This window comes from Gordionus sp. m RMFG-2023, chromosome 3, assembly GCF_954871325.1.
Source record: "Gordionus sp. m RMFG-2023 chromosome 3, tfGorSpeb1-WG-v2, whole genome shotgun sequence".
NCBI classification, from domain to species: domain Eukaryota; kingdom Metazoa; phylum Nematomorpha; class Gordioida; order Chordodea; family Parachordodidae; genus Gordionus; species Gordionus sp. m RMFG-2023.
This window is the reverse complement of record NC_088777.1, coordinates 28,686,760-28,700,602: the sequence shown is the minus strand read 5'-3', so window position 1 is coordinate 28,700,602 and position 13,843 is coordinate 28,686,760. Positions and strand designations below refer to the sequence as shown.

Below are 13,843 nucleotides of genomic sequence, written 5' to 3'. Positions count from 1 at the left end.
TAGCCTATTTGACAACATTAACTCCTGATTATCTTTCTTAACCAACCCCACCAACGGCTTATGATCCGTATACGCTATAAAACGTCTACCTATCAAATATTCTCTACATTTTACTAATCCCACCTTTATTGCTAATGCTTCCTTCTCAATCACCGAATAATTTTTTGCCACACTTAATGCTCTTGAAAAATATAATATCGGACGCTCCCTGCCATCTATTATATGTAGCACAACTCCCCCATTAGACGCATCCGTTGACAACACTACCTCATATTTTTCATTCAAACCCACCAATATAGGACTCTTATCTATCTCCCGTTTTAAATCTTGAAAACCTTTTTCTTGTCTCTCTGACCATTTAAATCTACTATTCTTCTTAAGTAACTCATATAATGGTCTTGCTATACCAGCAAAATCCTCAACAAACCTATAATGATAATTTATCATCCCTAGAAAAAATTGTAATTCTAACTTATTTCTGGGCTCACGCATTTTAATAATACTATCAATATTTTTAATGACCGGCGTAATTTCAAATACCTTAATGTTATGGCCCAAATACTCTATTTCCTATGCCTCAAATACACTTTTTTAACATTCGCTCTTAACCCTCTGTCCAAAATCCTTGCTAACACAATCTCCAATCTCTTATTATGTTCCTCCCTCGTCTAACCCACTATTAACACATCATCCAAATAATAAAATATCCCACTAATCCCCGAAAACACCTCCGTCATTACTTTCTGAAATACCTGTGCCGATAAACCTAATCCAAAGGGTAACCGTAAAAAATTAAATAAACCTTTTGGCGTAATTGTTAACATATCACTCATCTCTTTATTCACCCTTAACTGTAAATATGCATTACTAAAATCCACCTTTGAAAACCATCTAGCCCCTCTAAAACTAGATAGGATCTCTTCCACCCTTGGCAAAGGATATCTCACCTCAACTAAACCCGGGTTCAAGGTTATCCTAAAATCAGCACACAAACGTAACTTACCATCTGCTTTACGGTGAAAGGGGTAATTATAAAGAATATTGGGTGTAAAAAAGTTGAAGTAAGGTTAGAGGAGGGAGGAGATAAGGTTATTCCTCATGTTAAACAATTAAGAATACGGGTGAAAAAAAGAAATAATATAGAAAGGTTATTTGAACAAGGAAGCGGATTTTGGGGGCAGGAATAAGGAAACGGATTTTGTGTTTTAGCCGCTGAAAAAAAGAAGAAATAAATTATAATATACTGAATGTCAGTCATTTTATGACATGAACAATTAATTTTCCTTGGGGGAAGAAGGGAGAATGGGAGAGGAGAAGATGCCAGCTGGGAAGAACAAAGAATGGAGGAGATTCAACTATTTTTATGAATATGAAACCTTTATAATTATTTGGATGTGAACATAAATAAAATATGGTATAACATGAAATTAAATAATGTGTTTGTCCTTTGGTAATGTTTACTGTTGGTATTTATTTAATTATTAAGAAAGGATTGTTTGGATTGTTAAGTTATATTTTTGAGAGTGAAGGTTTGAGAGTAAAGGGCATTATATTATTTATTTTTTTCAAAAGGAGACAAGAGTAAAATTGGAATGATTTTGTTTTGGTATAAACATGGAAATCGATATATTCTTTAATCTTAATTTAAAAGAAATTATATTGGTTGATGCAATACTGATTTTATTAGATTTCTGATTTAGTGTAATAAAGATCATTTTTTTCCCCAGGATTATATTTGAGTGTTTATAATAGATAGGAAGAAGAGGAGATAAGAAAATTATTGTAATATTCATAGGTGAGATTAATAGTAATTATTTAGATAGATTGAAAAATTTTGGAGTTTTAAGTAGTAGTGGTTAGATATTATTATTCGGTGATTGGTATTTCAAATAACTTCTAGGTATGTTAGTTTAATTCTTATCGATAATTAGTTGTCTAAAGATTATTGTTAATAGTATTCTTTTTATAAAAGTTCAGGAATAGTAAGTAAAAATGCAGCTGTTAAGTATTTTGTTCTTGTTGTAAATTATTAGTAAAATTTCGAGATATATTTTTAAATAAAAATAGATTAAATGTTGTGTATTATTTTAAAAGGAAAATGTGGTGGGTATAGGAAGATTAATTATTACTTATAAGATATAAGATAATTTTATGAAAATTTTGATTAGAGCTATTTTTTTTTTAGCGAAATGGAAAATAAAATATATTACACGATATTTGAAAGTTAATTTTTTTGGTAAATAATGGGAATTATTATTTTTTTTTAATTAAGAATAATAAAAGGTCATGAAAATAAAAGTTAATTGTTATAATAAATATACGTGTATGTATTTAAATGTAATTTTTCCTTATTTGTGATTAGGATTGGAGATTTTGGAAATGTTGAAATTTAATGGTATTAATATTTGTTCGATTGTTATTTTGAATTTAATTTTTTGCTTATTTGTGATTAGAATTGGAGATTTTAGAAATGTTGAAATTTAATGTTATTAATATTTGTTCGATTGTTTTTTTTTGAATGTAATTTTTTGCTTATTTGTGATTAGGATTGGAGATTTTGGAAATGTTGAAATTTAATGGTGTTAATGTTTCTTTGATTCTTTTATTTTTTTTGGAAAGGTTGTTAATTAAATTGTCTTTTGTAATTGCTGATGGTGATGAAGGAGAATGGAAGGAATGTATGATTGTATATATAATTTAATATTAGTATTTTTAATGTAAAAAGAAATCTAATATATATAATCTCCATAATCATAACACGATCGTTTTCGTATCTCCCTAATGTATTTTAAATTTAAGGAGACTATATAGTGTAATGTTAATTTTATCTCCATAATCAAAACACGATCGTTTTCGTATCTCCCTAATGTATTTTAAATTTAAGGAGACTATGTAGTGTAATGTTAATTTTTTTGCTCTCTACGAGAATCAAACACAAGCCTCCCGTTTCAAAGGCATATGCTTTACCGCATGCACCAACTTGAATATAAATAAATTTAAAATATTAATTATATATATATTAAAGTTTCAAAGGCGTATGCTTTATGCATGCACCAACTTGAATATAATTAAATTTAAAATATTAATAATATAGATATTAATTGATATCTGATGTTTTTAAAATTCTATCGTTTATTATTATTACCATACTAGCTGATAAGGTTGAAGGGTAATTATTTAGTTTGTGTGTATGGTATTAAATATACTTTATTAATAAATTTCATATAAATATTAAAATTTAAGATAAAAAGATGTAAAATTGTTGCAATGTATTCCGTGAACAAGTTTTCTAAATTATAAAAATCTGACTTTGTTTGCAATATATCAATTAACCATTAAGAAAAATATATTTGACATATAAATTTTCAAATACATATCTCCATACAAAATGTTTTATCGTGAAAATAAATCGGCATCCAGAATTTTTAAGATAGCTCCTTCTTCATAAATAAAATAAAATCTCTATTCATTGCTCAATGCCTGCCTTGCCTAAGTAATCGATACATATAAGGAAGTTACAATATACTGAGTGAACTTCTTAAACTTCTTATTGCTGTCTCCCCAAATTGGCAACAAAATTCAGCCCAATCCTCCCCTAATTGAAGTGTCTATTATAACTCAACTTATAGACCACATATCTGAGAAGATCAATTTTTTTTAACTCCTCTATATCAATAAAAATTCAATAAACCAAAGAACACTCACAAAATTATATTCCAATTTTAAGGATCTAATTAATTCTAAAATTCAACCTATTAATGAATACAATGACATTTTTCCCAATTGAACATCCTACATAAATACCAACACCAACATTTACAATATTTACAACACCAATAATGCTTTTAGTTCATCAATTAGCAAATGTTATATCCATGATTTTATTCCACGACTTGCTTAAAAATAGGAATTGAAGCACTGCCATTCTTCTTTTATACAACAGAAGTTTCCTGCACATTTATACATTACATATTTTATTTTTCATTTTTTTCTCTTAAAACTTACTTTTTAAACTTAATTATTAACACATCAACATAAACTTTCCAAAAATTTAACATTTAAATTACACATTTTCCTTATATATATATTACACATTACAAATTCTCTACTTATTTGCATATATTTCTTTTTGAACAAATACAACAGAAGTTTTTTGCACATTTATACATTACATTTTTTATTTTTTTCTCTTAAACTTACTTTTTAAACTTAATTATTAACACATCAACATTAACTTTCCAAAAATTCAACATTTAAATTACACATTTTCCTTATATATATATATTACACATTACAAATTCTCTACTTACTTGCATATATTTCTTTTTGAACAATAAATTATTATTTTCTTTTTATAACACTTCTTTATTGTTATTTTTTCCTCTTTTTTAAAACTTTGTCAAAAATTTTTCTTTTTTTTCTCAACACTCCAAAATTCAAATCTTCCTATACATCTTTAATTTTACTCAATTCTTTTTTAACATTTTTCTTTTACACTTGAAAACTCAAATCTCTTTATACATCTTTAATTTTACTCATACCTAAAAATACACCCAACTATAATTTCTTTTTTTTTAAAATATATATTCCTCAGTCTTTTAACCTTTATTTTCCCTAACCATTATATTTCACAAAGCAAATAATCAACATCACATACCAACTATTCCCTAAAATTCTTATGCCCATCTCCTTCCATATGGAAAAATCTTGTTTTTACAATCTCATTATTCTCTATAGATCATTTCTCCTTACTCTCCATCACATCTGCTTTCATTGTACAAAATAATTTGACATTTCTCTCACTGATAAGTTCTTTCACTCAATTCATAGCCTCTCCTTTAGTCACACAATAGAACGCTGCCCCACGTGTTCCAAAAACATAAAAATCACTAAATCCGGCCTTTTCACCAAGCACAAATCCAAAGGCATTGCTTGTCCTGAGTCTGGAAAGCGTCCTTCCCCTCCCTTCCAAAATCCCCTCTCCATTTTTTCTACTCACAATTATACTTCCACCTCATCCAATAACGCCCACATACCAACCACATCAGACACATTCATTTCCCTCCCACCTACCACTCACGTCGACATCATTAACTTTCTAAAATCTGACAAACCTCCCATTATTTCTAGAATTCCCAAAGGCTCTAGAATACAAGTAGCCAAAGCTCTCTCTACCTGTCTTGATTCACTATTAAATAACTTTTCCTCTCTAGATCATTGGCTCAAACTCTTTTCATTTTCTTTCACGACTCTCCAACCTCCCAATCCTGAGATTCACAAATCTTTAACCCAACAAATTAAAGACGCAACCATACACCCCCTCACCCTCACATCCACCTTTTCTCCTCATAATTCTAAATAACTTTCCAGCCTCCAATTAAAGGCTAAGATAATTTCTAATAAAATAAACAATATAAACATTAAATCTGCTCTCCGCCTACTAGCATCTGACGACTCAATTGCAACCAGTAATGAGGAGAGCTACAACAAACTTAAACTTAAGCACCCTTCTGGAGGTGACCTCATACCTCCTCCTCCGCCCAACATATTTCCCACTAATTTTACCCCCGTCGAGGTGCGCAAAAGTATCCTATCCTTTCATCACGACTCCTCGCCCGGGTATGATGGGCTTCGCCCCATCTTCCTCCAGGACCTTACATCCCCCCTCATAGTCAGCCAGGTCCCTATTTTACAGAATCTAACAACATTCTGCAACAAAATAGCACATGGACCTGTTCCCGAATCCATCAGGCCACTCCTGTTTGGCGCTAAATTAATCGCACTCGAAAAGCCGAACAAGGACATCCGGCCGATAGCAATCGGGACCGTATTCCGTCGTCTCGTTGCTAAACTTATAGCTTCCAAAATTAAGGACAACGCAGCCTTAATTTTAGCACCCCATCAACTCGGTATTGGCATCCAGGGTGGTTGCGAAATAGCCACACACGCTACTCGCATCCATCTCCAAACCAACCCTAGTGACGAAATCCTCGTCAAAATTGATTTCTCTAACGCCTTCAACTCCATTCGCCGTTCCCACTTTCTTCCACAAATATACCACTCATTTCCCACCTTCTCCCAATTTTTCCACTCCTGCTATTCCAAGCCATCTCATCTCCAATTCAACAACTACTTACTTTCATCATCTGAAGGGATCCAGCAAGGCGATCCTCTAGGCTCGATAATTTTCTGCATTGGAATCAACGAAATGGTCAAAAACATTTCTACCAACTGCAATCTTCCACTCCACACTTGGTACATCGACGACGGAATATTCTGCGGCTCCCCTCATGAGGTCGCCAAGGCTATCGCCATCATTAATACACATTCCGCCGCAATTGGACTTTCACTTAACGAACAAAAAACCGAGATCTGTCCACTTCATTGTTCCATCCCATTCACCCATAACTTCCTTACAACCGAGCTATCATCCCTCACTCATCTCGGCTCACCTGTCGGTGGCATGCAATCCATTAATCACTTCTTCACTAACGCATCATCTAGCTTACTTCATTTCAAAAACATCTCTAAATTTCTCCCTCGCCATCAAGCTTTTTTTCTCCTCAAAAACTTTTACTACATTCCTAAAATTCTTTACGCTCTTCGATCCACCTCAATCTTTAAATTTCCCGACTCACTAAAATCATTTGAAACTTCCGTCAAATCTCTTGCCGAAGAGATCCTTAATCTTCGCTTCAACCATAATTCATGGCTACAAGCATCACTTCCATGCAAGCTCGGGGGCATCGGCTTACGCTCACCTCTAACTCTTTCCATCAGTGGATTCATCGCCTCCCGCCTCTCATCTGACTCACACATTAGCCAGCTTTCTCACTTTCCTGACCCATTATTAGCTGAAGCCCAGACCATTTGGGACAATTCCGTTGTCCCAAACACTCCTCGACCCTCCTCCTGTTTACAGAGAGACTGGGATACTCCACTCAATGAAGGCTCCGTCGCTTACCTAAAATCGAGCCTTCATGACGACGATCTCACAGTCTTTCACCAATTAAACCAAGGATCGGGTTACGAGTTTCTGGAAACTATACCCTCCAACAACCTCGACTTGTTGCTGACCGCTGACAAGCTAAGATTTGCCATTGGATTACGGCTCAATTACGAAATTGTTCTACCGTACCAATGCAAACATTGCGAAACCAGCGTCGATCGCAAGGGCAGACATTGCCTCCATTGCCGCTTTTGCCGAGGCCGTTTTCCACGGCACACCAATTGCAATGACATCATATTGAGCGCTCTCAAATCCACAGGCATTCCATCAAGACTTGAACCGACCGGCATTTTTAGATCCGACGGAAAACGGTCCTGATGGAATGTCCTTGATTCCTTGGTCAAGGGGCCAGCTACTAGTCTGGGAATTCACCTGCATTGACCCAAATGCACCATCCAACCACAACGTCGATGCCCTCGCTCTAGCAGAAACTCGTAAAACTATCAAATATAGTTCCATAGACCCCTTTTTCTTATTCATACCTATCGCCTGCTCTACTCTTACCACCTTCGGTAGCAAAGCTCTAAGTTTTTTTAAAGAATTAGGCAAACGGATTCGGGAAAAAACCGATCAGCCTAAAGAGTCCCTTTTTTTACGACAAAGACTTGCTACCGCCATCATTCGCTCTAACTACCTAAGTTTCATCTCTTCCATTGAATAATCTCCTATGTCTATGCTCTCTCTCTCCCTTCTCTTTCCTAGTTTCCATTCTTTTATCCCTTACCCTTTCGCAAATTATATTTTTATATTTTTTTACCTTTATTAATTTTACCATATAAAAAAATTTATTATTTGCTATAAACTTTTGATAACATATTATATCAGCAACTATTGAAATAAAGAGAGAATTTACCCGTCATTAGAAATATCAAAATTTAAAAAATATGATGGAAATCATATTGGATAAAATTTAAATTGTTAACTTAGACATATCTTTTTATTTTTGGATTGTAATTTAATTACAATTTCTTAAATTTAATTTTATATTTTGTAACTAAGTAATAAACCATTTGGTTTGTTTAAAATTTAAATTAGGATGAACATATTTTCAGAATGGTACTTTAATATGTATTCATGAATTTCATATAAATACCAGGAGCTCACCAGTATAATCAGAGGTAAATCAGATATTTACCTTTCATTTGATGAGAATTTTGAAATTAGACAGATTTAATTCTTCTAAGCCCCTTACATCAGACCTATTTTTCTGGATCAAAATAAATTATTTGGGTTTTCCTGGGCTTGGAAAATATTTTTCACCATTAATATGGACTTGGACATAGCTTGAGAAACATTTTTCATAATTATTATTATCTAAGATTCCTGTAAATTTTTTAATTTTAAATATGGACTAGAAATTGGCCTGAAAATTTTTTTCGAAGACATGGCAAGGCCTGATCAAAAACCAAGGCCCATGCAACTTCCATTTTCTGATTGTATTTTTAAATGCATTGTGACTTTTTATATATTTTATTTCAGTCCTCAACTATCAAAATTATTATGGTCTTTTGCGAGTTTGAGAAAACCAAGTGCGAGGACCTGGCTTGAATTTTTAAATATTAGGCATAGGTGTAATATTTAGCACAGAATATTTATATGGCCCTCAGGTAAAATCTAATTTAAATATATTTTTATTCAAAAAAATAGTATTCACTCTTAGTCTTAATGGGTTGGCTTTGGTTGGGGTGAGCTGGGTAAAAATAGACTAAAAAATAGATATGGTTTTTAGAGATTTACCTATCTCCAGGCTTGGAAAAAAATTTTGAAAATTACTATCGGCTGGCCAGGTTTGAGAAATTTTTTTTATAAAATTATTATAGGTTGAGCTGGGCTTGGAAAATATTTTTATAAATTATATTGGGCTGGGCTTGGGGAAAATTTTTCAAAATTATTATGAGCCTGGACGCTTGAGAATTTTTTTATTATTAATAATAGGTCAGATATTGGCTCAAAACAAATTTTTTAGCAGGCCTGGGCTTGACCTGATCAAAAAACCAAGGCCCATGAAAATCTGAATTTTGATTGTATTTTTAAATTCATTATGATTATTTAAATATTTTATTTCAGTTCTCAACTACCAAAATTATTATGATCTTTCATTGGGCTTGGAAGAATTTTCATAATTAATATGGCTTTGGACTTTGCCTGGAAATTTTTTTTAATATTAAATATTAAGTATAAGTAATCAGTAATATTTAACAAATAATATTGGTATTATCAAGTAAATGCTTTAAATTTATACTTAAACCATAGCACTTAGTTTTAATGGATTGAACCTGTCCTGAAGGGGGAGGGGGTAAATAGAATAAAAATTGGATATTATTTTCAAATAACAGGTAACATCTAGCATAAAAGTAAGAAGAAAATTTTAATTCCCCGTCATTTTTGACGGGCTATCTACTAGTAATATATAATTACTGTTTATGAGTGATTTAAAATATAAATTACTAGACAATTTATTTGGTGGTAACCGATTATAATATGCTGTTTTTAATTTTTTTTTTGGAATGAGTGCAGCAGATAAATGATTATATATTTAGATAATATTTTTGAAAGCAATGTTATATGTATTAAATAATGGTTATTGGTATTGTAAAGATGTGGTTTTGTTAAAAAAAAGAATTAAAAAGAAAAGAAAGAAAAAAAAAGAAAAATTATGATTAAAAAAAAAAAAGATTAAAGAAAATTATGAAATTAAAAAAGGAATAGTTATAAAGTTTAAAAAAAGAAAAAAAAAAAATTTTTTTTAAAAAGAAAAAGAAGGAAATAGAAAGGTATCTTGGTGTTAGATGGTTGATGGGTATTAAATGGTGAAGTGAGGGGTGATTGGGAATGTTCAAATGGGAGGTGAAATGAACAATGGAGATTGGAGGAGGAGTAATGAGGAAAGTACAATGATAATAATACAAATAAAGGATCAAATGGGATATGATGGAGAAGGTTGCGAATGAAACAAGATGGATAATGATATGGAGAACAATGGTCAATTAGATGTGGGTGATGAAGAATGGTAATGGGCAAATGATTAACAATGGTAATTGTCAAATGGGGATTTGGGGATGATGATGGAGGGATGGAGAAGGTTGCGAATGAAACCAGATGGATAATGATATGGAGAACAATGGTGAATTAGATGTGGGTGATGAAAAATGGTAATGGCAAATGATTAACAATGGTAATGGTTAAATGGGGATTTGGGAATGATGATGAATGATGGGTAATGTTCAGATAGGATTTAGCAATGGTCTAATTTGATTTGCAATGGTCTAATTTAATTTGTGTAATTTGATTTGAAATGGTCTAATTTGATTTGGGGATGATGATGAAGGGTAATGCAATGAGCTAGTTTGATTTGGGGAATGATGAAGTATGGTAATGGTCAAATAATTAGAGATGGTGATGGGAATGGGATTTGGATGATGATGAATGATTGGTAATATTCGAATGGGATTTAGCAATGATATGGGATTGGGATGATGATAAATGGTAATGGGCAAATGGGAGGCAGATGGGATTTGGTTGAATGAATGGAATGGTATGATGTCGAAGTAGGGTCAAATGGGAGGCAAATGAGATTTGGTCGAATGAATGGAATGGTATGATGCCGGAGTACATTAAAATGATATGATGCTGTAGGGTGAGTATGAGATGGAAAATGAAAAATTGTTTGCAAAGGGGGAAGGTGTCGTGATGACGTTGAAGAAGTGAAGGGCTGTCAATTATTATTATTATTATATAAAATACATAGATACCGATTTTGTTTACATGATACAATATATTCATATTTGATACAAGTTATTCTTATTGTCAATTATATTTGATGTTTACGACAATTACAATCGAAATGATTACTACAATCTTTCTTCCTTACATACTATGCCCTTATAAGTCTTTATAACATCACCCTTATCATTAAATAAACAATAATTAATAATAATATTTAAAACCCTACCTACCTTCCAAAATATCCTATAAAACTGACACTTACTTAAAACTACTCTAAAAAAAGTCTCAAAAATTTACTTTAAAATAATAACTAATAAAATATAAAAATTTAATAAAAATTCTCCTATCTAAACTATCTACTCATAAATATTTATACCAATAATTAGTATATCCAAATATATCAAAATAATTATAAAGACAATCTATATTATAAAAATAATTATATTTCTTTATTCTAATATTTTGTATTATCCCCACTCCCTTCTGAATTCATGTTCCACCTTTTTCTTGACTCCCGGGACAATCCTTAATTAAAAGATCATCCTTTCCCTAAAACATCTACGGAAACATAGGCGTAGCCAGGGTGAAGCAAGGGGAAATCCCCCCCTTCATAAATTTATCACTTTTTGTGAATATCATTTTAAGCTAATAAAAAATATCCCCCTTAATCCTCCCCCTACTCCCTGACCCCTCAAAATTTATGCATATATCTTAAACAATAATTTGAAAGAAAGAATGTAAAAAAGTTGATATTTTTTAAACTAAAACCATTCATCATAATTTATGCATGGAAAAGCATTTATATATAATAAAAGTAAACCAAAAATGTTTTTAAAGAAATGTAATATAAGCCAAATTAAAGCACAATCAATACAAACCAGGCGCGTAAGCGGGGGGGGGGGGTCACAAATCACCCCCCCCCTCCCTAAAGCCAAAAAAATGCAGATGCCCGATTATATTTTTCAAAAATATTATTGTAAATATTAATTTATATATTTGTTAATATTTATTCCTATCTCATATATATATTTAATTACATTTATTTTTCATATTCATCTACTTTATTTTATCAATTAATTTCGATTTTAAGTTTTCCTTGGCGTAATATTTACCTATTATTTTCAAATTTTAGTGGCGTAATATTTATCTAAATTTCTAATCAAATAATAATTATCCCTGAAACTCCTTGTCCAACAGGGAAAAAGATTGCAAGCTTGTCCAACGAGAACTGGTCTCCGCCATCAAGCAGTAACAGCTTTTATGGAGTTAGAAGAGCCGATTATTAATACTATTACTGAAATATCACAATGGCTTGAAATAAATATTTCCTCAGAAGCAGGAAAATTATTGGATTCAATACTTATTCCAAATTTCTTTTCTCATTAGAATGTATTATTTAATTATACAACTATTTTCAACAACTGTAAAGATGCCCCTTACTCTCAACGCTTCCCTTTGGCTTAATCTACACTTAAATATCCAAGAGTTCTTTCAAATTATTTATTCACAATGATAAAATAACAACTAATATAAAAATATATAAACCAATAACCAATAACTATTCCATTACATGATCCATGACATCCAATATATATGTTTTGTTCTCCCACAGCTGGCATCCCGTGATCTCCCCATTCTCTCTTCTTCCCCCAAGGAAAATTAATTGTACATGTCTTAAAAATTGACTGACATTTACTATATTATATTAAATTTATTTCTTCTTTTTTCTAACTGCTACAACACGCCCACCCTTCACAGGCCCAGCGTCCCTCTCTCTCTGGTGGCATTGTATCGAATCGCCCATTTGAATTGTATCAACTTTCGGTACGCCTTGAAAACGTTCAGGGAATTTATTGAATCGCCTCCTTTTAGGATGATTTATAGTATAATAACTCCGATACATTTAATATATAATCGCTGGAAAACATAATCAATAATGACATTTACATCGTGGTATCCCTATTTATAATCTATGGAACATTAATATTGACAATGTAATATCAGCAAAACATAATAATTCATTTAATTTAAGACATTTGGGAAATAGGAGCTATAATATACATTATTCGGGGTCTGATTAATGAGAATTAGGAAATAATGATTTTACATATAAAACTGTAATTTAAACAAATGGTTTATGTGTGAAATGCAATTTCAACAACATGTAATTTTCCTTCGGTCATGTGAAAAAAAAACAAAGCTACATTTTTTATAAATATCTCCTAAAATAGATAGAAAAATCCATTTTTAGGTATTGAAAATAATTGCGAAAATTTGCCGAACAAAGATTTTAAATAAAATTACAAGGAATATGTATAGACATAAACTTAATATTTTATAAGGAGGAAAAATATATAATACGTAGAAAATAAAATATTTTTCTCCTAGGAATTACTCAGTATCCTAAGAAAAATATATCATTTCTACTTAACCCTGCCATCACAATTAGCAGGGATTCACAGAAATGTAGAATGCAAAGTAACAAAAATTGAGAATATAATGGGCTATATGGCATATATGTAGAGAATTTTTAATATAACATTTACAATATAAAATAATCTGAGTTTTTTTTTTAAATACACGTTCATAATATACATAGTAAAATGATGTGCTATAAAATTATTACAAAGATAAAAAAAAATGTAATACACAAAATAAACTTACAAAAAAAAACTTTCTCAAGTATTTACATTAAACAATATTTCCATCTTAAGGCATACCCATCAACACATGGCTGACCTTATCCATAAAAATATTTTCCTTTTAATAAAAATTACAATAAACACAGTAAAATACATGTAAATAAAAATTTTTATAAAATTTTATAATTTAAAAATAAATATATATTAAATATAAAGATTTCATAATTTTAAAAAAAATATTCAGTACCATAATTTCTACCAATATATCATATAAATCCATACCTAATATATATATATATCAAATTCATATTTTGCCCATATATCATATACATCCATACAAATTTTTATATATATCAAATTCATATTTGGCCCATATATCATATAAATCCATGCCAAATTTATATATATATCTAATTCATATTTTGCCCATATATCATATAAATCCATGCCAAATTTATATATATAT

At 31.0% G+C, this 13,843-nt stretch overlaps 1 protein-coding gene across 1 annotated transcript; it reads left to right on the top strand.

Moving 5' to 3' along the window:
- Positions 1-392: 392 nt before the first annotated feature.
- Positions 393-7,327, top strand: LOC135926853 (uncharacterized). The gene is made up of 3 exons (XM_065462786.1): positions 393-461; positions 4,811-5,305; positions 5,384-7,327. The coding sequence occupies exons 1-3, from the start codon at positions 393-395 to the stop codon at positions 7,325-7,327; spliced, it is 2,508 nt and encodes an 835-aa protein (XP_065318858.1).
- Positions 7,328-13,843: the final 6,516 nt, after the last annotated feature.